This window comes from Ochotona princeps, chromosome 9 (genome assembly GCF_030435755.1).
Source record: "Ochotona princeps isolate mOchPri1 chromosome 9, mOchPri1.hap1, whole genome shotgun sequence".
Lineage (NCBI taxonomy): Eukaryota > Metazoa > Chordata > Mammalia > Lagomorpha > Ochotonidae > Ochotona > Ochotona princeps.
Genome location: NC_080840.1, coordinates 52568321 through 52594908, shown reverse-complemented (window position 1 = coordinate 52594908; position 26588 = coordinate 52568321). Strand labels below are relative to the sequence as shown.

Genomic DNA, 26588 nt, shown 5'->3' with positions numbered 1-26588 from the left:
GATTTGCAACGTAAATGTTTCTTTCAGGGGCTTCAGAAATCCAGCTTGGATGATTAATTTCCTCTTGCCCGCTCCCTCTGTGGCCTGGCTGTGGCAGTTGGAAGCCTCGGGACACAGCACTGCTATTAGCTGTCACCAAGAAGAGCTGTGGCGCTTGGTCAAGAATACTGGCCTGGTTGTTCGTTCCAGAGAAAACTGAGTGCTCACTGCTGAACATAAAAGCTCCTTTATCAAACACTGACCACATGGAATAACCTTTCTAGCAGTGTTCTTTGCAGGAACCAGGATATCCTTCTCACTGCCTTAAATCCTGTGGACATTAATAAGTGAAGGTTAGTCTACCAGCTGTATAAAATTGTGTGGATGCTGCCATAGGGATCCCGTAACACGTTCACTGAGGCCAAAAACCGAAACTAAAACTCCATACTAGTCCTTCATCTGCAGAATGGACAAGCTCATTTCTAAGATTTCCTCCAATACCCTAGGAATCTTCAACTACTTGTGAATATGTATTATAATCACATTGACTTCATGTGGTACTAGTGTTAACTAAAATTAACTAGGCTTTTCCTAATTATGAAAATTTAATCAAAGGTGAAAAATAAGGGCAACATTCACCTTGGCACTGCATTATAAACGCACCTGGAGGAAAAGCAGGCTTCTGACTTTAAGACAGGGCTGATATTTGAGATTTCACTTAGCTCTTACCTTTTGTGAAACTAATACATTCACTTTGTGTAACAAAGGTTTGGCTGTCTGATTTCCCAATATCACATATACATGGAAGCATCCAGAATGACTCCCAATTAACTTGGCGTTTTAATGGATGATCTCAAATGTTAGTCTCTACCTGCTGCCATATGTGGAAAAAAAAACCCTCTTAAATGTGAAAGTCTGGGGGAGGCTATTTGGTTCAGTAGTTAAGTTGCTGCTTGGGATGCCTACTCTCATATCAAAGTGTTTGGGTTGGAGTTTTGGCTTGATTCCAGCTTCCTGCTAATGTGTACTCTGGCAGGCAGTGGGTGAAGGCTCAAGGAGGGAGGGTACCTGCCACACACAGGGAAGACTTGGATTCTGAGGAGTCAATCATGGGTGGGACGAGAGGTCTCAGTCTATCTCTGCCTCTCAAAACAAACATATATATTACACAGTTTCATCTAAGAATCACGAATGCATGATTCTTGGAGGTAGACAAACACATATTTCTGGACTCTCTCCTGGACTAAGCTAGTGAAACTTTTAGGAAGTTCTTTCGCAGAACATTAAAATCATGGTGACCACCCACCTTATCTCCTTGGACACCCACATCCTCAGTGGAGTCCTCTTTGTCTTAGGAAGCTTGTCAAAAAGTTACTACTGTTTTGGCATTAAGCTCACCTGGAGAGAGAGGGTTGCAGGCCTGTTTTCAGTGAACAAGTTTGTGTTTGGTACAACAAAGGCTGGATGAGCAGACAGATTCCTGCTCTCATGGAACTTAAATTTCTATTAAGTCATAGTTTGGGGGGGTATTTAGTTCCTTGGATTTAATAGTTAGAACTAAGGATTTATGAGTTAGTTCAAGGACTGTGTGTTGTATTTTGAAGCTCATTCATTTATATTTCTCATCCATTTACATTTTTAGTGATGGCTACCCAGGGTGCTGGAGGCAAGGGGCTGGTTCCACTCCAGACCTGGCATGTTGCCTAGGCTTCAGTAAGGAGCAGGAGGAGCCACAGGAACCAGTTATGTCACTGGCCTGGTGGGATTTCAGTTAACCAATGATACACCTAAATGGACATTCCTTACCTAATTAGAGCATAGACAGCCCTTTTACCAGCCCCCCGTGTCCGGGGGGGGTATAAAACTCTCCAACATGTATCTCAACATGTATCTTTCCTCCATGCTGCGTGAAGAGGACCCAGGAGTGGATTTTCCAAAAAAGCTTCCGTTACAACTTTGGACAATTTGCTGATATCATTCCACCACTGGGCGGTCATCATCTAACATTTAGATACAACTGCATCCACTGATCCTGAATGTAAACAAGGGAAACTGGTAGTTCAAGGTCTATGTTTTGTTTTTAAATTGGGAAACCAAGGAATTCAACTCAAATATCCAGATGGCTGATTTTTTTTTTCTTCAAAGTTGAGGGCTCTATCAACTTGAGGACCTGCATTTCAACTCTCTGATAATCAGTTATAGCTGAACAGCTGCTCACCTTATTAGATGGGTCACACACTTGCCAGGCCACCCAAGTCCCCACCACTCCCTATTGAATTAAATTATTTTGCTGTGGAGATTACCTACCTTGTTCCTGTGGACATAAGAGTATATAAGTCTGTGAATCCAATCTTATAGATTTTATCTTCTTAAAAAATGTTTCATTTGAAAGGCACACACACAGAGGGAGAAAGAGGAATAAGGGAGAAACCCCCACCCACTACGAGGCAGGAGCTCCACTTGAGTCTGCCATACAGATGGCAAGGCCCCAAGCACTTGAGCCTTTACCTGCTGCCTTTCACACTGCAAATTAGCAGAAAGCTGGAAGTGGGAATGGAGCTGGGACTTGAACCCAGGCACTCTGACATGGAATGAAGGCACCCCAGGTGGCATCTTAGATAATAGGCCAAACGCCTGCCTCTACATGTGAGTGAGGTGAACATTGGAGCCACTGATAAGGTGGGGCAGAAGATGCTAGCTTGAGTTGGTTACTTACGTTGTTTGCAGATAAGAGATCTCTCAGGGTATGGAGCATGATGCAATCCACCAATCAGAGCTCATGGCTCTGAGCTCTCTCCTTGGCGGTGAATTGCATGAAATAGGACCTTGGTCTGTTAGAATCAATTCTCTTTACCAAAGCTTTTGCAGAGGGCACTTTTCAACTACTATGATTGTACTGAATAAAGGATGGCAGCTCCGTTTCTTTCTCTGACAATATTTAAATCAAAAAGACCCAAAGTGACACAGATACGTATAAAATACACAATCTCCCAAATTCATTTAGAAGCAACTTTGGTAAAAGCTTTGATTTAAAGACCAGGCCTATTCACAAAATAGTAGGATCTGCAACTTTTTTTTTCTTTCTCAATGGAAAATAGTACTAGTGGTTCTTTTGGAACACAGTCATGTAGTTTTTACAGGGGCCCTTGGACGAATAGAAATGGAGAACAGGGAAAATAGAGTCACAGCTCAAGAGCCACTGGTGGGCTTGCCCTGAATTTTCATAAAGGATCCTTTCAGCTGCACTGAGAAAGTTTCCCTGGGAGCCACAGTTTTATGGATGAACATAATAGCAAAGGGGCCTTGGCTCTTACCACTAGGGAAGGGGAGAACTACCACATGGTGCTGAGAAGACCTGAGTACTGCCAGGGACTTCCATCCCCCTAACACACCCGAATGGTGCATGCCTTTTTCTGGAAGCTCTGGCTTTCTCAGCAGGGAATGAAACACACACCATGTCTCTTACCTGGGGCAGCGTGCCTTTCACTAACGCAGGGATGTCGGCCTTAGAGTAACCAAGGGCAGCTAGGCCATCATCAACGTTCAGATCGAATAAGAATTTCCGGAGCGCATCTGCCAGCACTGGCCCAGCATCCTGGGTCCTGGTAGTGCGGATGTCTGCTCCTGGAAGACACAGAGCGCCAAGCGTTGAGAATGAGGAAGCAGTAGGTTCTGGGTGTTGTTCAGGCACAAGATCAGCTGACTCTCCCTAGCGCCAGGACCAAGGGCACCTCTGCATCAGGAGACATGGGTAGGGCCAGGCTCACAGCCATGGACAGCCTCTGTAAGACAGGGCAGCCCATGGCATCTGGGTGGCTTCTTTGATTTCCCAGGGACCTCCAGCACCCACAAGCTTGGCCCTTGTGTGGTGGGGAAGAGGAGCAGAGCCAGGAAATGGCCAAGAAAGAAGGCTGGTGTCGGGACACAGCACATGTGGTTTTCAAGGTCTGGGGTTTGCTGACATCTAGAGGCGCACATGTTCAATGTCTTTTCTCACAGCAACAACCTAGAAAAAAAAAAGACATTCTTTGCAAACACCTTGTGAGACAGGGATCTAGAAACACAGCATTCTAGAAGAAAAGGAGTATGGCAAGAAATGATTTGTTTGGGACCAGGAAAAAGAATGTTTCCTTTTGGGCTCTGTTCCCGAGGGTTGCAGTGTGAGCACTAAGTGGTACTGAACACCTGGGCAGAAGGAACCAAGGACATGGAGGCGCTCAGAAAACACCGTGCTAAATGTAGTAATCATGAGGATGGTAAAGCGGAAAGAAGGTTGCCGAAGGGTAAGGATCTGTAAGGGCAGGAATTTTTGTTTTCAGATATATTTATTTGAGAGGCAGAGTTAGAGACAGAATCTTCCACTCTCCAAAGGCTGCAATAAGGCGGCCTGGGTCAGGTTGTAGCCATCTGGGTCTCACAGAGGTGCAGGGTTTCAAGCACTTGGGCAATCTTCTGCTTTCCCAGATGCATTGGTAAGACACTAGATCAGAAGTGGAACAACTGGAACTTGAACCTGGCCCATATGATGCCAGTGTTACAGGCTGTGGCTTAACCTGACATGCCACAACTCTAACCCCAAGAGCAGAATTTTACCTCAGTAATTAATACCCATAAACACAGAAATATCAATCTGGAAGTGCCCTGGGCTTCTGCCTTCAAACAGTTTTACAGTGAAAGTTTCCAAAGAAAATGAACTTGTCTTCCCCTGCTCATCTATTCTGGTCAAACACTTCACAGCCAAGCAGCTAAGCACTCTACAAACAGAAAGGAGCCTCACATGAAACTCCTCCGAAATGTACCTGTAGTTCAAACAGCCATGGTCCAGGGCCGTGTTCAGAGATCAGAGTGTACAGTTCTCCTCCACACTGAAGCATATTAATAAAAGAGTTTTAGCCTTTCCCTTGTATGAGTAGAACTGCTTTAGCACCCCAGGAAAAGGGATGAATAGAGTCAGGCACCGGCTTCACTGGGGCAGCACCCGATTCAGCGCAAACCTTGCCGGACAAAAGCACTACAATCTGGATGAACTAGAGGAATGGAGCATAACTGGGGCTTAGGAGGTTTGTTGTTAGAAAACACACTTTCAAAACTGCTGGGTTTTTGCAGTGAATCAGGAAAAAAGAGAGAGAGAGAGAGAGAGAGAGAGAGAGAGCGCGCGCAAGAATACACAGAACTAAAACTAAGAAAATCTGAAATTACATAGGCAATCAAACTATTTAATAAGCAGGGATGGAATTCTATGAAAAGGTCCTACACAAGAATTAGTGAGTTCTTCCAGTCTAGATAATATCTAACAGCGGCACTGCATTTTCAGCCATGTTGCAAGTTGCCTGGAACATGAACTTGACATTCTCTATAACTTTCCATTTATCACAAAACCTAGCCTCTGACTTGAGCTTCACATTGTTTATGCTGTTGGCATATTTGCAAGGCAGCTGAATCCAAACACCTACAATCCTAAAGGGAAGAGACACAAGATCCTTGGCTGAGCGGCCACTGTTTTCCTGCAGCTCATGCTGGAAACTCAGCCTTCTTGTCTTGGGTTTCTGTTAATAACCTTCCAGCACACAGAGGCCCGGGCAGGAGCACACAAATAGGTGGTGGCTAGTGTGTGTGTGTGTGTGTGTGTGTGTGTGTGAGAGAGAGAGAGAGAGAGAGAGAGAGAGAGAGAGAGAGAAGCAGCGGGGAGCGGGCGCAGTGCCTGGAGGGCTATCTGTGGTCAGGCCTCATTCCTGGGAAGCGCCTCTCCAACGGCTGCAGCTACAGCATAATAAGGGACTCTTTCTCGCCTTTCCCTTCCTACCCTCAACCCAAGCAGGGGAACATGGTATTTTGCAAGGGAATCCAACACTCATGTTGACCTAAAAGAGTTCTTGTTTCAATAAATCATCAAAATGTAATTTCCACCAAAGAGCTCCTGAATCAAGATTTATTTCTGGTAAGATTTCAAAGGCAGCATGTGTATCTTACTTACAGATGTTATTTATTCTAACGTACAGCAAAAAGATGGCTCTCTTGGGCATTTTATAAAGTCGCTAGTTATTTAGATTCTCCATGATTGGGAATGTACTCTTGTTTCCTGATTGAGATTTTCTTTATTATCACATTAAACATAGCCAGAGCTGTCTATAACATGAACAGTACACCAAGAGCACCAAGAGTCAGCCCTCTCCTCAGCGGGGGAAAGCAGAGGAAAGAGCATTACTACAAACTTTACAGATTTGCTATTTGCTTCTGTTTCATCGTTACTAGACCGTCAACAACATGACATCACGGTATTTAATGCCATATGGGACAGGGAGCAAGCAACTGACATCTTCTTGAATTGTCCTAAAGCAACACTGTTGAGTATTGTCCCTCATGATTCCTCTTCAGAAGTAATCTCAGCATAGGGCTGGTGTTAAGCTGTCACCTGAATCCCATATGGGCAGCAGTTTGAATCCTGGCTGCTTCACTTCCACTCTAGCTCCCTGCCATTGGGCAGGCAGTGGAGGATGGCCCCAGCATTTGGACCCTGATACCCACATGGGAGACCCGCAAGAGGTTTCTCCTGGCTTTAGCTGGCCCAGTTCCAGCTGACGTGACCATTTGGGGAGTAAATTAGTGGATGGAAGATCATTCCCTCTGTCTCTCCCCTACCTCTCTATCTCTGTAAACTCTGTCTTTCAAATAGTAATAGTAATAATAATTAATAATAATAATAATAATAACCCCAGCAAAAGTTTTAGGAGAAACAATGCATACCAAGTATTTCCGCTGTCTCCAGGTGCCGCTCCGGAAACATCTGCGCTGTGAACGTGAACACGGCAGGAGAGGTGAGTACCACAGAAAGGCCATGAGGCTGTGGAGAAACCGAGGCAAAGCTGTTCTTCCTGCACAGCCTAGCTACCAAGCAGCTTCACTCTGTACACCCAACAGTTGAGAATCAACAAACATACTTACAAAAATTTGAAGACATTAGGATTTAATTTAAAAATGTACTGTTATTATCTTTACCACCAGTGGGTGATCCACATTATAATCCTTGGCTTTGTATGTCTTCACTAAGCCTGAAATTGGGTAAGACATCCCATGGCTAGAAGAGAAAGAAAAATTTACACTGATATGCAGATAACAAAATTCAAGTTACACATACTGTTTTCTTTGGGATAGGAAGAGCTATATATATATATCCTTATATTTGATGGTTAGTGTGTGCATCAATACAACTTCTGAAATGTTCAAATTTCAATGATCACTAATGTCATTCAATGACATGCAAGCTGGCTCAAAAAATGATCTGTCTCAACAACTGACAGGTCCTTCCAAATGTACTGTATTAAGCAAGTAGAATCATAAATGCCTACCAGCAATCTGAAGGGCAATGTCCGTTAACTCTAGACTGACTTCTTTTGCCTGAATTCCACCTTGAGGATTTATTTAGGTCCAATTGTCATAAAAAAAAAGCATCATAGTTTTTGTTTTTATTGAAAATTTTTTTATATTCTCTTGAATTTGCAGTGAACTCATAGGAAAAATTAAGTTCATTTGATAACTCAAAAGACAAACATGAAAAATTAACATGCTATAATTAATGTGAGGAATTTTGAAAGAGTTTATGAAAATATGTATCACAAACACTATGGAAATGAGATTTTAGCCTAGTGGGTTTGATTCCCAGCTCTAGCTCCTGTCTCTAGCTTCTTGCTAATACAGATCCTGGGAGGCAGTGGTGAGGACTCGAACAATTGCATTCTCGCCACCCATGTGGGAGGGCTACATTGTGTTTCTGATTCCAGCCTTAGCTCAGGTCCAGTCCTAGTTCAAGCTCATTCAGGGAGTGAAGCAACAAGTGGGAGTTTTCTATATCTGTCTCTCTCTTAAAAAAAAAAAAAACATTTAGAAATTATCTGAGGGTTGGTGCTTTGGTATAGCTAGTAAGGCCACTACCTATGATGCCAGCATCCCATTTGGGTGCTGGTTGGTATCCTGGCTGCTCCACTTTTCATTAGGTTCCCTGCTAATATCCTGGGAGGGGCAGTGAAAGATGTGGGAGACCTTTGTTGGAGACCCAGGTGAAGGTTACAGCTTTGGCTGGCCTCAGCTGTGGCCACTGTAGCCACTTGGGGAGTGAACCAGAGGATGGAAGATTCTCTCTCTCTCTGTTTTTCCCTCTCTCTCTCAGTAACTCTGACTTTCAAATAAGTAAACCAATCTTTAAATTTTTTTTATAGATTTCAAGATTATTTTGTACCAAAATAAACTTCTTTTTATTCTATTTTTTTCCATTAACTTTTGATGCTTTATTTTTTTTATTTTATTTTTTTTTTTTTGTTGGAAAGGCAAATTTATAGAGAGGAGAGACAGAGAAAAAGATCTTCCATCTACTAGTTTACTCCCCAGATGGCCTAAACGGCAAGAGGTGAATTTCTCTGATGCAAGGAGTTTCTTTGATTCTCCATGTAGTTGCAGGGTTCCAAGGCTTTGGGCCATCCTCTGCTGCTTTCTCAGGCCACAAGCAGGAAGCTGAATGGGAAGTGGAGTAGTCAAGATATGAACTGGCACCCATATTGGATGCTGCACTTGGAGATAGGAAATTAGGCAGCTGAGCCACTGCACTGGCCCACGATGATCTATTTATATTGAAAACAGAATTTGACAGTACTGTAAACTTTTAATGTGTATTTCTGGGTAATTCTGTGTTTATTCAGCAAAATTTTTACATTTTATGGACAAAGTGTTTTGGTAAACTATATGAATGTGTGTTCAAAAAAAGGTGTTCCCAACTGGAAAATATTGGCTCTTTTGAGTTCCTGGGTAGTTTGAAAACTACTTTTCCTCTTTTACTTCCAAAATTATTGCCCAATGCTTTTTCATGATGTGATACCAACTTTATGATCACATTGTATATGTGTATTTGGTTTATATGTTGTTTTTGTTTGATATTCCTTGAAAATATTTTCTTATGAGATTTTTCTGTTCAAAAGCACTATTTTCAATGTGCATATTTTATCCATTATTTACTGTACTATGGTTAACTGTTCCCAAAATATTGGAAATTTAGGTTTCTTACACATTTATTTTCAGTTATAAATAACACTTAGGTGAATATCCTTATAAGGAAATAATTTTAGCAAAGCCATGGATGTTTCTTTAGGCTAGATTCCTGGAAGTGTATTAGTGGGTCAAATGTTGTAAATGTTTTCTTGCTCTGGGTTGTACTTTGGTCAGTTACATGTTGGAGAGATGTTACCAATTAACGCTCCTATCAGCCTTGGACAGGATGCCATTTCATAGCACCTGCCCTAGACAAGGATTACTTTTTCTTTTTTACTTAAAAGAAGATTTATTTATTTATTTGAAATGCAGAGTTTCAGAGTCAAGGAGAAGCACTGAAAGAGATTTTTTATCTGCTGGTTCACTCCCCAAATGACTGCAATAATGTCCAGGGCTGGACCAGACTGAAGCAGGCACCGGAAGCTTTAGCTGTGTATTCTCTATGCATGCAGGGGCTCAAGTACTTAGACTACTTCCTGCTATTTTCCAGGCACGGCAGATAGTAGGTTGCTAGATCAGAAGTGGAACAGCTGGAACTTGAACTGATGCTCAGATGAGATGCTGGCACTGCAGATGGTGGCTTAACTAGGTATACTACAGTACTACCCCCAAAGATTGCTCTTAAGTGTCAAAGGTCACTGGTTTTAAGTCACAATTATAAAATTTAGCTATTGCAAATATTCTGATCCTTTTCTATTGGTTAGAGATTAAGGGGAAATTTTTGCTTTTGAGGTTTTAAAAATTTACATCACATGGTGAGGCTATGGAGCAATCAGAACTCTCATCCATGATGGTGGGAACAGAAAATGGTACAGAAGCTATGGAAAACAATTGGCAGTTCCTCAACATTTAAACACAGAGTTACTGTAGGACTCAGCAGTTTCACTCTTATGTATCCAACAACAGAAATGAAAACATCTGTCTATACAAAAACTTGCACCTGAATGTTCAGAACATTACTCATAACAATCAAACATGATGGTAGCCTAAATGTCCTTCAACTGATGAAGGGTTAAGTCAAGTGTGGTATATCCAAAATACTGAAATGTTATCTGGCAGTAAAAAGGAATGAAGCGCTGACACATGGATGAACCCTGCAAGTACTTCGCTATGTAAAACAAGGCAGATACAGAACACTACGTATAATGGGATCGTATGAAATTTCCAGAATGGAGAAATCTACCAACATAGGAAGTAGATTGGTTAATATTGAGGGAAATAGTGATCACAGCTAGTTGTATAAACTTCTTTTAGAGGCTGAAAAAAGGGCTCTAAAATTAGTTGTGATGGTTAGATAATGGTATAAATACTAAGAATCATTCAATTGTACATTTTAAAAATGTGACCTGTACGGTACATGACTTGTAGCTTGAAAACCTGTTATTAAAAGAAAACCCATGACACAATAGACCACATTTGAATTAGGAAAACATTTAGGGACCTAAAGTTCAATTTCTTCCTCTATAAAACATTTAAAATGTATTGCTTGCTTTACTAAACTGACAGCAATGCCTTAAGCAAAACAACAAAATCTCAAATTTGCTCACCACAGATGAACACCAGCATTTCCAAATCCAATGCCAGCAAAAGTGCTTGCCAAGTGCATATTAGACCTTGCTTCAAGATCATCGGGATTTCTGACAGCCCTGTGGATGATATAAATACTTAACAATAACATGTCAACACTGGCATTTTCTACTGAATAAGGAGCTGCCTTAGGGCAAGATCTGAAAAAAAAAAAAAAAAAAAAACAGGAAATGTTAATGCTACCCAGGAAGAAAAATTAGGCAAGTTATTCAACTGACATCTTGTCTTCTAAATGAAAACTGAAGGGCAATATATTTTCTCATCAATGGGTTTAGCAGAAGCATAATAAATACACTGTCAGGCTGCTCCTGCGATATGGAAGTGTGGGCGAGGCAAAGACTGGATCCCTGGATGGTGAGAGCTGCTCTAGCAAGTCCTCGAGAATCATTCTTCTTCTTCATTTGTCAAGGACCTTGATGGCTGCCGTGTATGAACCAGGAAAAAACACATTCTCAGAACACACAGGGCAAGGAGGGCTGCAGTGAGCCCCAACTCCCCTGGGACTGGCTGTAGGACAAACCCAGCCCACCTGGCCCTTTTTCTGTGACTGCCCCAAATCACAGCCCCCTGAGGCCCCTTTGGGAACCCATAGAAACCCTGTACTCACGCTAATGTGTGGAAGGGGAATGTTATTGTTCGGCCAATCTTTTTTTCTTTTGCTCTGTGTGTCCTCAGCATCACTTTGGACAAGCAAATGCTCAAAAGCCCCTAGGAAATTCGGCTCAGGCTTCCTGCACACTTTCCTGCTTGGAAACTGCCCCAGGGAGGAAGCCTGAAGACATTGAAGCCAGCCCACTTGGGCTTGGTTTCTTGATGCGTCTTTACCCTGCGAAAGGGTTTCTGTTATGACATAAGGGTATCACAGCCTTTTTTTCCCCCCTTCTTTCATTTGAAATGGCTGGTAATTTGTGCCTTACTCCAGAAGACCTATATTAGCTCCTTCTCCCCGCAAATCACAAGGTGAAGTGGCAGAGGATGGTGCTTTCCGCCTGCCCTGTGTCCATCTCACACACTTCTGTCCAAACATTCTGTTCCTGTCAGTCTGGTTACCCATTACCTCTGTTCACTTTGTGAAATTATGGAATCAAAATGGTGTCACCTGTGTCAACTCTTAACCAAAAATATAATAAACCGGGGGATTGTGAAGTAGGGGATTTCATGAGTGGGTGCCTGACTATGAGAACTGTCATGGCATACTCTGACAAAACTCAACCTTGCACGAAGACTAGCACATCTCACATAAAAATATATCTATGAGGGCACCCGCCCAGCAACTTCCTGTTCATCCTCGGGCTGATGGTTACCCTTGTTACTGATCCCCATAGCCAAGGATTGTTTCAAAATACTTTATATACATCTTCTCATGGGCCCAGCATGATGCTTCAATTGGTTAATCCTTCCCCTGCAAGCACCAGCATCCCATATGAGCTCCTGGCTTTGGGTTGGCTCAACTCCAGCTGTTATGGGCATTTGGGGAGTAAACCAGTGGATGGAAGATCTTTCTCTCAGTTTCTCTTTCTCTCTGTAAAGCTGCCTTTCCAATAAGAAAAAAAATCTTAAGAAAAAAAAGCAAGTCTTTCCATTTTACCTATAAAAACTTCCCTTTGCCTCAAACCCCTCAAATATGCACACAGTTTACTGCAGCACGTGTATTCGCACTGCATTGCAAGGTACTGGGCCCATGTGTTGGTCTACCTGCTCGATGGCATCTCCCCATACTATATGTAAATATGAGGGTACTTCAAAGTATTTGTGGAAAAACCAAATTAAAAGGTGCAAAAAAAGTTTGAAAACTGCCTAGTTTTTTTTCATTCTACGCATTTTCCACCAACTTTTTTGGTAGAATGATGACCTGTAGAAAAACGAGTCTCACTTTGCCTGCGTTTTCATGTTGCAGGTGTTGGCACTCGTCTCCAAAGGCAGCATGATTCCTGCAGGAGCCTGTTGTTTGCTCTCTGATAGCCCATGATTATAAAGATAATATGCACATATGTTTGTAGTCTTACAATCTTCAAAGGCTTTTAAGAATCATTCTGCATTTTCCATCCTTTTTATCTCCCTGTACAGCACTGTCTGCACCTTCACTTCCTCAAGGCAGTTCCTGTGAACTTGCTTAGTAGGTTACTTCTTTGTGCTTTCTGGCGGCGCCTGCATGGATCCAGCCAACCTCTGCTGATGGGGCTCTCATTTCTATCCTGGCTAGCCCACTGGCTGAGGATACAGTCCTTCACCCCAGCTCGCTTTTGGCAGCTTTATGAACAAGCATCCACGGACTCCATTTGCATCCTTCATAAACTAGAGGCTCCTGTTTGGTTCTCTGGCTGTATCTTTTCAGACTGAGGGACCCCGTTTCCGCTCCTTCCTTCCTCCCTCCCGATCCTTCTGATCCCTTGAGGGGATGTTGGTGTCTGGCCCTCCTCAATGACCCTTGTCTGATTTTCTGGCGAGCAGATGTACTCAGAGTTCCTGGGGATCAGGCATGTCAGGTTGATATGAGGGCAGATGTGATTATCCCTCCCACGGCCACGCCCCCAGGACCAACCTACCTCTTCAGGTACTTAGCAACAATCCGCAGTGCGTGGACTGACCAAAGGTCGCTGATGGGGTTGCTGCCCTGGTATGCCGGTCGCATGATGGGATTGGAAGGGCAGGGGCTCCGCATATGGTAGGGAATGGCAGTGTAGGACTCCAGGGCATGGCTGATGAGAAATATCAAAATAACACAGATTGAGGGTGGTGTCTTTTTCCTCTCTCCATTCAGACACAAAGCCACATTAATTCTATCGTGGGGATGCCATTTAGCACCAAGATCGCGATGACTTTCCCCATTCAGTCTCATTTCTGCAGCAACCATTGATTGTTTACAGAGAAATTCATGAAGCCAAATTGACATTAAATGTACTACGGTGTTTTTGACCAGGGTGGCTGTGAGCCCACCAGGTCCCGAGCCTGACCTCTGCTTGCTTTACATCTGGATGCATCAAGAGTCTGAATCCAAGAATGGCTCTGTTTCCGGGGTGGGGTGGTGGGAAGCAGGGGGAGCAACTCGCTTGCTGAGCTGAGCTTCCAGAAGCTATGAATAAAATCAGGGCTTCAGGTTACCGATTTACAACAGGAAATGTAACTGCTGAGGGATGGACACTTGAGTCTTTCAGCGCCTGCGCTCCTGGCAGGAAAGCCTGATAATGGCCAGCTTATAGTCAGAGGCAGAAGGAGGCTGACCAGGGCAGTTGGCTCAAAGGTGTAAACATGGCCATCTTCCCTCTTTAGGACACTGAAGCGCAGCCTCCTGGGGCTAGCTGTTGTCTCCCACAGGGTTACTCAGAGGGGCCTGCTCCCACCTTTTCACTGACACTGGAGATTTGGGGACTATGAGTCATTCATTTGTAGGGGACTGTTTGGCACACAGTGTATTTATCATATAGCTATAGTTACAGAGGTTCCTCCTCTGTCTCTTTCATTCTCAACTTTATTGGACGGCTCATCAAAGGCCTGGCAGAATTGTCCTGAGTAGTGATGGGACACAATGTTGTTCTCAGGTCTTGAGGCAGGTAGCCTAATGTCATGAGGAGCAGACCACCGATGTGGACAGAGTGGATATGCATGTTAACTAACTCTGTCCTCTCCTAATCACGTGAGCTTTCATTCAGTGGAAATAATTCAGTTTTTATGCAGTGACAGTCATCATGTTCAGGAACAGAGCTTAGAGAAGAGAGTGAGATGGCTCCGTCTTCACCCAGCTCACAGGGCAGTGTTGTAGAGGCGCATGTGACCACGGAGCAATGTACAGGCCACCCAGGGGGCAGAGCAAAGGACAAGTGGTCAGTTGTACCCAGTGAGGGGACAGGCCAGCACAGGTTCCATTCAGAAGCAAGAGCGCCTGTGGAATTGAAAGACGTGTTCTCTGCGCAGATGAAGAGCTGAGCACCAGGGAGATTCTAGGGCCCAAGCAGTTTGGCCTTTAGGTGGGAGGTATGGAAAACCACAGACTTGTAAGGTAGATTTGTGTGTGTGTGTTTTGGTCATGTTGCAACCTGAAACCCTACTGGGGCCAGTATGGAGAGGTGCTGGAAGGACTATGTGATGAAAAGGAGTCGGGGACACAGATAAGGACACTGTTGCAATAGTGGGAGCTGGGACAAACAAGGCAGCTCAAGGTGAGGGAGCAGATGGGGGAGCACCTGGAGCAGGACAAAGAGGCTGGATGAGGCATGAGTGAAGGCGGCTGTTCATGGTGAGTCTGGCTGCTTCCTGAGCTCAGGGATGAGGGGAGGAGAAGCAACAGGTATGCGGTAAGAGAATTACCAAATGTCATCAGATTTAAGAGATAATGTCAACTATAAAGTGCATCGTAAAAAAAAAAAACAAAAAACAGTGCTGCCATGCTACCAATTTTGAGGTATATCCTGATTTCAGAGATGTGAAGATGTGAAAATGCTTGCATGCACGCATGGATGAAATAGGGGGGTTTGGGGCATGGTATATGTGCAGCGCCCATGGAACCCCCAGAGGCTGCTGCAGGTAATGGCTTGCATTGAGGCCCAGATGGGATCCTGACTAGGAAGCCATTAGCATGTCACAGCCAAACCCAGGGGAGCAAGCAAGGAATCTGGCTCCATCCCTAAAGCTCTCAAACCCAGTTTTCTGTTTTCAATAAGATGACAGTTTGTGCGGCACAGAGTTTTGGGGCAGGACTGAAGGGCTGACACCGTGCATGTCCAGGTGGGTGCTACGTGGTGCCAGTTCCCTCTCCCACCATTTTCCTTGGGGCAGTGTTGTGCCTTCCTGGGTTAGTGTGATCATGAAGGCAGATGGTGGTGATGTGGTTGAGAAACCATGTGCCTGGCTGAGCTGTTCCGTCAGCTGTGCCTCTGCTGCACATTAGGTTCATGTCCCACACTGGACCTCACCTTGTCATCAACCTTTATAACTTGAACATTTTCACGTAGTAAGGGTGGAAGGTCAAAGTGAGGGGTACAGTGAAGCAGTGAGCAGTGGGAGCTAATCAAACGCTCTAGCTGTCCAACACTGTCCACAGACATGGCACTGAAAAAACCTCTCTGTAAGGCACCAGAACTTACCAGAGCACGTCGAAGCCACTGTTGGCAACCACCTGGGCAGGCATGTGGCGGGTATGCAGAGGATCAACCAGTCCCAGTGTGGGTTTGATGGCTCTTGAAGCAATGCCTGAAACATCAGGATTTTCAGTTGAGGCTAAAGGTATTGGCACCATTCAAAAAAAAAATATTAAATATCTTCAGGCAAATACATTATTCCAGAAAATAACAATATGAACAAATGTTCATTCTCACGTAGGGAGACAGAATGCAACAACAGAAAGAGATGTGGAGTCAGAAACTGGGTGATTTGCTGACATTCTGGAGCTAGCTCCTACTAGATTCCAAGAGCCAAGTGTAGGTATCTCCCCCCAACCTCTGCATCTTGATGTCATTGGGCATGGTGGGAGGATTACAACTCAGAAAGGAGCAAACACTGCAAATCAAGGCCTATTTGTTCACTGCTAAATTCCAGAGTGCTAATGTACAAGCTGGATTTGATGCTAGGCTACAATTCTTGGCTTCCTGTTCATGCATATCTGGGAAGTACTGGTGATAGGTCAAATAACTGGGTTCTGGCTACTCACATGGCAGAGGGGAATTGAGTTTCCAGCCCTAGGCTTTAGCCTCGGCCATTGTCAGCTGTCGTGGGCATTTGAGGAATGAACCAGGAGATGAGAATTCTCTCTGTTGGTTTTTGTCACTATGTCTTCGGTTCTCAATTAAAAAGGGGGGGAGATATGGCATTTCAACAGGCTTTTGAAGCTAATTCTCAGAAAGTAGTTTATTAGGTTACTTCCTATTAAAGTGTCCACATGTACATGCCCTTTCTAGAACTGCTTGGTTTTTAAAAACTAGGGTTAAAGAAAAGGGGTGAAGACTAAAGGTAAGAAAAGAAATTAATGAAAAAAAAAAGGCAAACATCCTTACCAGTTTTTACTTTCAAGTGTTCATAGTCAAAGATGGCAACCCCAGTGGTCTCGCTCCCAGTTCCTGAGGTTGTTGGGACTTGAACAAAATAATATTAACTTCAATAACAGCATTAAGTAAAGGTCAGTGGAGATACTTCACTCCATCTCAGAAATAAGGAACAGAGTTACAGAAGGAGGTTTGGCTGAGGATGGTCCTCACCTGACGTCTGCATGTGTATGCCCATGCACAGGAGCCTCACACAGTTGGAGTCTGTGTCCGCACTAACATGCATGGGGGAAGGTCTATATCTGTTTTAGCACACACATAGTTAACAGACATGTTGATGCATGTTCATATTAATGTACACGCATGTTTAACATGTATAACGTCAGTATCTGCTTCATGAATGTGTACATGTGTTTAATATGCATGATCTCTGTGTTAGCATGCATACGTACTTCTTATGGGTGACTTTGTACTTCTGTTAGCACACATGCATGGTGTCCATCCCTGAAGCAACATGTAAGGATGTATTTAGCATATATGGTATCTGTATCAGCACACACATGTGCATTTAATGTGTACTATCTGTATCTACGCTAACATGCGTGTGTGTTTAATATGTATGGAGTATCTGTTTCAGTGCTAACATGCAGGCATAATGTCCATGTTCACATTAACACATGTGCATGTTAATCATACACATATCCGTGTCCCCGGTGAGGACGAGCTCTGCAAACGTTCGGCCCCTCAAAGGCCAGAGTTTAAGCAGTTACAGCTAGGGTGCAAATGCAGGCTGCCCCGCCCCTCTGGTAAGCAAAGCCCTATTTGCTGTCTCTAAAAGACTTCTTTATTCCTGCTTGGCAGCGAGCACTGGGACAAGCTCTGCCTTGGCGCCTCTGTGGTTTTGTAGCTCAGTGGAGTACCTCACTTAGTCACCCCTCGGTGTGGTGCTCACACAGTTTCACCAGAGGGGTCCATTTGCCATGCCCCACTTATGCTGCCCCCTGCTGGTCTCTCATTCAGGTCAAAGCTGTCCATCATCGCTCGCTGCTCTTTGGACCCCCTCAATGTAATGGGAGAGGGGATAAGAGAGACGATGTAATTTTAAAGAAAGCACATTTCCCAGTTAACGGTAATGCATTTTAACTATAAAACTTTAAACAGCAATGGACATTCAGACATAAGAATCCAAACGATGGGCCCGCCACGATAGTGTAGTGGTTAAAGTCCTCACCTTGCATGCGCTGGGAACCCATATGGTCGCTGGTTCTAATCCTGGCGGCCCTGCTTCCCATCCAGCTCCCTGCTTGTGGCCTGGGAAAGCAGTTGAGGACGGCCCAAAGCTTTGGGACCCTGCACCCCTGTGTGGGAGGCCCGGAAGAGCTCCTGGCTCCTGGCTTCGGATTGGCTCAGCTCCAGCTGTTGCGGTCACTTGGGGAGTGAGCCATTGGACAGAAGATCTTCCTCTCTGTCTCTCCTCCTCTCTGTATATCCACCATTCCAATAAAAATAAATAAATTTTAAAAAAAGAGAAGAAGACAAAGGAAGAAATGACCAGAAAATCATGAGGTGCCCCCATGGAACACACAAGTTACTCTCGGAAATTGCAGGGCTGTGCTCTGGGCAGCCATGAAGTGAATGTCACCAAGAGCGAAATGGCCATCCTGGTCACATGTCCCAGGCAAAAGACAAAGTCAAGGTCAGCAGGAGAACCATAATGTTGAAGAAAAGGGTTAACATCACAGAGAAAACAGTGAATTCCAAAGTGAATAGTGAAAGGAGACACGGAGAAAGCTGTAGGGACAAACTTGCCAAGGGGGCATTTGGTCACGTTTAAATAAGACTGTCCCCTCCTCCTGGAGCTTTTGATCCGCCCCACGCTGGGCCCCAAAATATATCCCACTATGCAATAAAGATCAGAATTTTAAAATGAACTCATTTCTGTTTTGGTCTCCAAACAAGACACTGATTGAAATGAAAAAGCCAAAAAGTTTTTGGAAATATGCAAGGTTTCTTTCAAAAGCTCATGGAAAAATGGAATTAAGATAAGTTTATTTTGGTGCAAAGTGAAAAAAGTCCTGAACGTCATGATGTGCATTTTGCATGAATTCCTCTGAGACCTTGTGTGAACCCTAGAAGTACGAGCTTACATATTTTCCTGGTGCACTTTGTCCAGTGCAAGACAAATAGGCCAATGGTCTTTACCTGCAATCAGAGGCTTCAGGGGTACGGACACGGGCTTTCCCTTCCCAATGGGGGCATTGACATAATCCAGAAAGTCAGAGCCGGGGCTGGATGCATACAGATTAGCAGCTTTACAGGTGTCCATGGTGGAGCCGCCGCCCACGGCAACATAGGCATCAAACTCTCCCTTTTTGGCAAACTCAATAGCGTCTATGAAGCTTGGAGAAGGGAAAATGAGAACCACCATGTCACATTTTTTTCTTCCAGAAACAAATTGCCCTGGCATTAAATAAGGCCTGGGGCAGGGTTTCAACAGCAGAATGTGTGGGCTTCTACCTAAAGTAACAGCAACAGTGCAGGCATACCTCGCATCTGTGGGCTCCACCCTCACATTGTCATAAACCTTGAAGCTGATGCCATTCTTCACCAGGGAATCCATAACCACTTGGACAGGAGGGAGCTGGGAGAGGTTCTTGTCTGTCATTAAGCAAACATTTTTAGCCCCCATGTTTTGTAGGTCCTACAAAAAGAAGATAGACCCTTTGTGCAAAGCTAACAGTCGATGTTGTTTTTGCAATAGTGGATTCAATTGTAGCCAGCTAGCACTTGTTTACAGAGTAGTTAATATTTGCAGTAGGAGACTGAGGACATTTCAAATCCTTACCATGCCCACTTCCTTTGTAACTCCTGCTCCATATCTAATATTTGAGACAGCCATCTGGAAAAAAGATAAAATATTTAGGGATATGGGGTAATGGGGAGCTGGCTGCTCCATTTCTGAATTCTGAACTTGTTTCTCACTGCTTAGAGAATAAAGGGTCTGCTCCTTGGGATAGTCTTCAACTGGCCTCGGACTCACCACACATCTTTAAGCAAACCTTGGTTCCAGTCACATTGGAACTACAATAGCCCTCCCTTCTCTGGAGTTTCTCTGTGCTGGCAGTGGCCTGCAGTCAATTATGGTCTGAAAATATGAAGCGGCACACAACAGAAGTGAATGATTCATCAGTTGTAAACTGTACACCATTCTTCTTGGGATACACTACCTGCAGATATCTTGGTTACCAGATCCACTGTCCAGGTTTTGCAGGGCTAGTGCCCTTATTTTACTTAATAATGGCCCCAATGTGAGGTCAGCAATTGGGATATGTCAAGGGGAAGCTGTAAAATACATCTTTTAGGTGACAAAGATGAAAGTTTTTGACGCGATAGCAAATAAAATATTTTATGCTAAGATTGCAAAGATCTGTGGTAAATTATTGTTAATCTCTTACTGAACTATACCATCTCTGCCTCAGCTATAAATTTAACTTTTTCATAAGTGGGTATGCATAGACAAAATATAGCACATACACAGTTTGCTACTATTCATGGATTTAGGCATCAACAGAGGGTTTGGAACATATCCCCAAAGGATAAGGGAGCAGAGGGGTACTGCTGTACTCTCTTCCCAAATACACCCAAAACTCTCAAAATTGTCCCCTCAGCTTTCAGAGGCTACCTTTCTCTATTTACACATTAACTATCAAATGTTTTACTTTTCTGATTTGAAATGTAGTTGTATCTTCCATGTATTTTTTTGTCCATTTAGTTATCTATGTATCCACCCATCCATTTAACCTTCCTCTCTCTCTTCCCCTCCCCCCCCACCCTTCCTTCAACTGCCTCCCATTCAACCAACACTGCTGAATGCCTATCTTTTAGTCACTGTGGAAGGCCCCGGGAACAGAAACATGACTTATTAAAGATTAGAGTTAATGTAAGAGTTTTTATACTGATAGAAATAGGTTAATTTGACCTAAAATGTTTCTACTGGATTCATGTTATGCTTAAATTTGTTTTTTCTTTTTGTATTGGCTAATGATCCTTAAAAACAAATAAACAAGAATTGCAACATTGAATATGGCTATCCTAATTTCTGTCTCTTGAGTGAACTGGAAACACTGGAGCTGCCTTTCCATAGGGCAGCAGCCAGGTGGACGGCGCACCCTTCAGGTGGGGCCTGCCTGCTGGGTGAACTTGGCAGTGGCCTTCCCTGGTCTGCTCCCGGTGACATTTCTCTTTGTGACTTCAGGACCAAGCGGACACAGGGATTGAAATAATTAATTGTATTTAATTATGCAATTACAGTATGATAAAAATGTACCAGAATTAGCTCTTCCTTTTGCTTCAGAAGGCTTCTTTGACGTCTTTTGGCATTGTTATACAATTAGAAAACTAAACATTTACCACATAACATACACAGATACATTGGAGTTTCACTGTGTTAGTGGCTATACAGAAGACAGTATTTGAGATATTTATTCACGGTCTCAGAAGACTAGTTCTGCCTTATCCTAAGAGGTTATCTTATAACAAAGAACCTGATCAAATGCAGGTTGTGAAACATCAAGTAATAACAGATTTAAAATAAACTGTAGCAAAACATGAGCTACCCATAAAACAATGAATTGATTGAATCTACCTCAAAGGCATAATCAGTTGTTCTCCCAGAAGGTGAGAGTCCAGGAGCTAGAAATGTAAAAATTGACATCAGAGAAGGTTTTAAGAGTGCAGCAGAAATAATGTTAGTCAATAACAAATTGCCACTGGTCTTTGGAGTAAAATAGAGCAGCGAACACAACACTTCCTTTGAAGACTTTTCTAAAACACATTTTTTGGGTTTCACTGTGCACATCAAATTAAAATTAGACCCTGCCTTTTATGGGGTGAGCATTCAGCCTTGTGAAGCTGCGGGTCGGGAGCCCTGCAGCCTATGATGGACTGCCCAGTTGGCGTCTCAGCTCCACTCCTGATTTCCGCTTTCTGCTAAAGCATACTGTAGGAGGCAGCAGTGATAAGCCACCCACATGGGAGACCCAGATGGAGTTCCAGGCTACCAGCTTCGGCCTGGCCTAGCCCTGGCCTTTGCAGGCAATTGGGGAGTAAAACAATAGATGAGAATGTTCTTTCTTTTTCTCTTTCAAATATATAAATGAGTAAACATTTGAAAAATACCTTGACAGCCATTGCGGCATAGTAGGTTAAGCCACCACCTGGGATACCTACTTCCAAAATTGGAGTGTCAGGTCAAGTCAAGACTTCTTGCTAATGTGCATCCTGGGAGACGGCAGAGGGTTGTTCAAGTACCTGAGCCACTGCCCCTCATGTTGGAGTCTGTGTAGATGATTCCTGGCTCCCACCTGGCTCAGTGGTGATAGCAATGCTTGGGAAGGGAATTAGTGGACAGAATATCTCTTTCTTTTCCTCACTCTGCTACTCAAATAAAAGTAAGTAAACATTAAAAAATAAAAACTCCTAGTTTGAAGCTAGATTGAAATATTAACGTTATGCTGATTTGTGAAAAAGTCATTGAAAACATTTTCTTGGGGCTCCTGCACAATAGCTCAACTAGTTAATACTCTACCTTCAAGTGCTGGCATACCATTTAGGTGCTGTTTCCTGTTCTGGCTGCCCCACTTCCCTGCCTGTGGCCTGAGAAAGCAGTAAAGGACAGCCCAAAGCTTTGGGACCCTGCACCTCTCTGGGCGACCCAATGAAGCTCTGGTTGTTTATCAGCTCAGCTCTGGCCATTGCAGTCATTTGGGGAGTGAACCAGCAGATGGCTGAGCTGATCAGGAGCCAGGAATTTCTTCTGGGTCTCCCAGGTGGGGGCAGAAACCTAAGAATTTTAGCCATATTTCAATGCTTTCTCAAGCCATAAGCAGAGAGCTGGATTGGAAGTAGAATAGCCGGGAGTAGAATCACATAAGATGCCTGCTATGCCACTGCACCAGCCCGTAAAAAATGCTTTTGAATGGATGGATTCTAGAGTTGGATTATTGCTAAGAGTACAATTATTAATAAACAAATTAATTGGAGTTCTGTTTGTATTTCTCCCATCCAGTATTAACCAGGCCCGACCCTGCTTAGCTTCTGAGATCAGACCAGATGGGGCGCGTTCAGGGTGGTATGGCTGTAGATGGAGTTCTGTTTATATTTCTTATAGCAATGGTGATAATTTATTTGAAATAAGTTTTTTTTCCCATAATTTGTCACAGTAAGATATTTTCATTTCTCAAGCTCATACATAAACACAAAATGTAGCTTTCTTTGGGCCCAGTGTGATGGATTGATTGCCTAATCCTCCATGTTACAGTGCTGGGATCCCGTATGGGAACCAGGTCATGTTCCGGCTGGTCCACTTACCAGCTCCCTGTTTATGGCCTGGGAAAGCAGCATATTTTCAGTTTCACAGAGAAAAGGTAACTGTTTTCAACAACATGATCTTGTTGCTTCACCCTTGTCCATAATGTGTCGTAAACATTAGCTGTGGGAGTGGAACTTGTGACTGGCAAAAAATACAGCGTGTATCATGATTACCTTGGGAGTAAGTATGAGAATGCACTGGGCACTGGCATCTGCAAAAAAGGAAAAAAAGAAAATAAAGCAAAACCGGAAAGCAAAGAGAAACCTGAAAACTCACACTAACGCAGTTAGTATAGAATACACCAGCCATGGACATCTTTTAGGAGGGCAGGGGCTTTGACCAAATTGAACCTCACTCAACCCTCCCACCACGTTGGGAACTGTCCTGGTGTTTTTCCAGGTCACTTTCAAAGCAGCGCTGGCCCTGGCGGTGCTTCTGGGAAGCACCCAGCGGGCCAGTTTCTCCAATGCGTGGTTTGGGCAGTTTCAAGCTCCGCAGGGCTGGCGATGCTGGCACCGGACACCTGCTGCTCCCTGGAGCCCGTCGCCCCGCCCGCGTCTCGGACGACTTCTCTACAGGTTTCCCGAGTGCTCGTGTTTGGAACCTTGCCTCGCTTTTCCCTATTTTGATCCTCTGTCTACTGGGCAGCTCATTTATGGCTTTTCTTTTTCCAGCTGGGAATGATGTCATAGGGGGTGTATCCGGGACCTCTTAAGTGCATGGCCTCCGCTTTCCCTTGAGCCCCGCCAAAATTCAAATGTGGAACGACAACACCCGAGGAGGAGGAGGAGGAAGGTGGGAGGGCCGAAGGAAAAGGGTGGATCTCCACGACAAAGGTTAAGGTCTCAGAAACGCTGGGCACTGGGAGGTCCAGGTCCAGGCCGAGCTCCCTGAGCCACGGCCGCCACCTAGCGATCGCCGCTGACCGGCGCGGGCTCCGCAGCCCCGAGCTGCCAAACGGGCATCAAAGGTGCCCAAAGCCAGTGCCCCTGGGAAAAGGAGCTTCCTCCCCAATCACCTTCTCCCCAAAGCTTGTAAGGCACCACGTTATTCCTGACTGTGGCCCTGTGCCCTCTCAGGGCCCCGCCTCCTGATCCGCAGTCACTGTGGTCTTTCCACCAGAACTCCCCAGTTAGCTCACTCAGGCTGCTTTTCTCTCTTCCTTTGGCTCCTGAGATCCAAAACCCAGTTTTCCTCTAGATCCATCCTCCCTTCTGCCATGCCTGACAGAGTTACACAGGAGAGGCTGAGAGATCTTCCACCCATTGGTTCACTATCCAGGGTTGGGCCAATCCAAAGCCAGGAGCCCAAGCATGAGGGCCCATCTATTTGCAACTTTCTCAAGTACTTTAGCTGGGAGTTGAAGCGGAACAGCTGGGACTCTAACCTGTGTCCATACAGGATAGTAGCTTTCCCCACTAAGCCGCAGTGCTCCCTCCCCCTTTCTCTAGTGGCACAGTAGTAGTTGCTACTCACTCCCCTCGTGGCTGAAGCTATCTCTTTGGCCTTCAAGATTCCCTACTCTCATCCTTTCTCTGGCTCCCTGTCCACTTGGCCTGACTTTGTATGTTGGGTCTGTGCTGCTTGCAGCCACTGGCTCTCCTTCTCCCTTCCCCTTTAGAGCCTACCCCACATTGAGGCTCCAAAAGGTTTTCCATCTTGATTTACCCCTCTTCCCAGCCCTGGCCACTCCCTGGGTTCTGATGTCACCTGTCATCTGGATTGTTAAGTTCCTCACTGGCTTCCCTTGGATCAAATGGCCATGCTGTTGCCAGGGGACATATTTCCAGTGATGTCACTTTCATGGCTCCTAGGAGTTCTCACTTGCCTCCTGGCCCCAGCGACCTCTGCAATTTGGTCTTGTCTGGCTTTACCCTCCACGTCTCAGTTCTAAAGACTCAGTTCTTTTTCTTAAATGATCTTTCTCCCACTCTTCCACCTCCCATTCCTGTTGTTTACCTAAAACCCACACTTCCCTCTTCTGGAAAACTTTTATTTCTTCCTTTAGTTCTGCTGGGCAGCTTTTTCTGAGTCCTGGGGCCCCTCGTGGATACCCTTTCTGTGTGATTACAGGGCTGTGCCTCCGTCCCTATTAAAACTATGATCATGGGGCCGGCGCTGTGGTGTAGCGGAGAAAGCTGCCATGTGCAATGCCTGCACCCCATTTGGGTGCTGGTTTGAGTCCCAGCTGCTGCACTTCGGACCCAGCTCCCTGCTAAAGATCTGAGCAAGCAGCAGAAGATATTCCAAATGCTTGGGCCCCTGCACCCACACAAGAGACCCAGAGGAAGCACCTGGCTCTGAGCTGGGCCAGTCCTGCCCATTGTGGCCATTTGTGGAGTGATCTAGCGGATGGAAGGTCCTTCTCTCTAGAATTTTGCCTTTCCAATAAAAATAAATCTTTAAAAACAAACAAAAAACCTTCAACCACTACTGTGATCATGCTACCTACTCTTAAGGGCCCTCACTTTCCCCCAAACGTACTCACTTAATTCTAACACACCACACTCCTTTCTTAGGCTTATTCTGTGCAACAGTGGTTTCCAGGGATATGAACGGTGTTGCGGTATACTTTTAGGACCTCGGATTTCAGACAGTTTCAACAGGGCTGAACAGTTCTTTCCCTTTCCCACAGGACTTGTCAGAGCCCTACCTGTGCTAGGGTACACCTGTGCTCACCACTGTGCTAGGGAACTTCCCAAGTTTGCTGACCATGGACCCACCATCATGGAACCCCACAGGATACCAGTGTTCTTAGACAAAGACCTCGGCCAAAGCTTTCATGTAGATTATCTAAGGATGCACCTCAAATTCCTTGATTGAGGGCGGGGAGAGCCAAAGTGCCTGGTTGCACATCACAGACATTTGCTTAGCTTGGGGCCCTAGACAAATTATTCACACCTGTTTCTTGTCCAGGACACAGTACTGCAGCAGGCTGTTCTAAGGACTGCAGTCACTAATGTTAACAGCTCCTACCAGGCAGGGGCTGGTGCGTGGGTGGCACGCGGGAAATGCCCGGGAGGGAGCTAGTTCCTGTTCCTGACCTTTGACCCAGTCTTCTCTGCCCTCCCCTGCGCTATGAAGCCACTGCACTTTGGGATCCAGAAAGGACGTTTCACAGCCTGATGTGGGTCTTGCCTCGTCCCCCACTCCCCTCAGACTTTCCCACGTTGTCTCAGGCAGACTTGGGCTGTGCACCTGCCAGGGCCGATGGAGGCCACCGCGATTCCGGCATCAGGTGTGTAGGGTAACAAATACCCTTCTAGGTGCAATGCAATGCCACGGCGTTCCCACAGGCCCCTGCTACCTTCCCGAACTTGACAAGCGCTCCCGAGCCTTTCTGGGCCGCATTCTCGGAGTCGAGCGCAGTTTCTGGCACATGATATGTAGTCCATAACCGTGCTGGCTGGGTACACTAACCTGTCATGGTCACGGCGTGGGAGCAGGAGTCTGTCTCCTTAACAGTGACAGGCAGGGTAGAACTCGCCGCACTCAACGAGCACCGCAACGCTGTCCTGCGCCCCGGAGGTCTCACCCGGGACCGGCCCCATCCCGACCCGCAGCCCCCAGCCCCCTACTCACGCTGCGCGCTGCAGTTCCCTTAGCAAGTGCGCGACTCGGGCGGCCATCGCTGCTAGCAG

At 45.0% G+C, this 26588-nt stretch overlaps 1 protein-coding gene across 2 annotated transcripts in view; it reads right to left on the bottom strand.

Moving 5' to 3' along the window:
• ADHFE1 (alcohol dehydrogenase iron containing 1) overlaps positions 1 to 26588 on the bottom strand; it is a 34761-nt gene extending 8173 nt beyond the window's left edge. The window contains exons 1-13 of one of the 2 annotated variants that reach the window (XM_058668689.1): positions 26530 to 26588; positions 23121 to 23158; positions 21223 to 21269; positions 19423 to 19476; positions 19124 to 19278; positions 18780 to 18976; positions 16590 to 16667; positions 15684 to 15789; positions 13149 to 13301; positions 10563 to 10661; positions 6976 to 7054; positions 6724 to 6820; positions 3446 to 3603 (exon numbers count right to left, since the gene is read on the bottom strand). In XM_058668689.1, coding sequence (XP_058524672.1) covers positions 3446 to 3603; positions 6724 to 6820; positions 6976 to 7054; positions 10563 to 10661; positions 13149 to 13301; positions 15684 to 15789; positions 16590 to 16667; positions 18780 to 18976; positions 19124 to 19278; positions 19423 to 19476; positions 21223 to 21269; positions 23121 to 23158; positions 26530 to 26576 — 1308 coding nt within the window. In that variant the 5' untranslated portion in view covers positions 26577 to 26588. The remainder of the gene's footprint in view (positions 1 to 3445; positions 3604 to 6723; positions 6821 to 6975; positions 7055 to 10562; positions 10662 to 13148; positions 13302 to 15683; positions 15790 to 16589; positions 16668 to 18779; positions 18977 to 19123; positions 19279 to 19422; positions 19477 to 21222; positions 21270 to 23120; positions 23159 to 26529) is intronic. The other variant, XR_009246090.1, reaches the window with a different exon arrangement.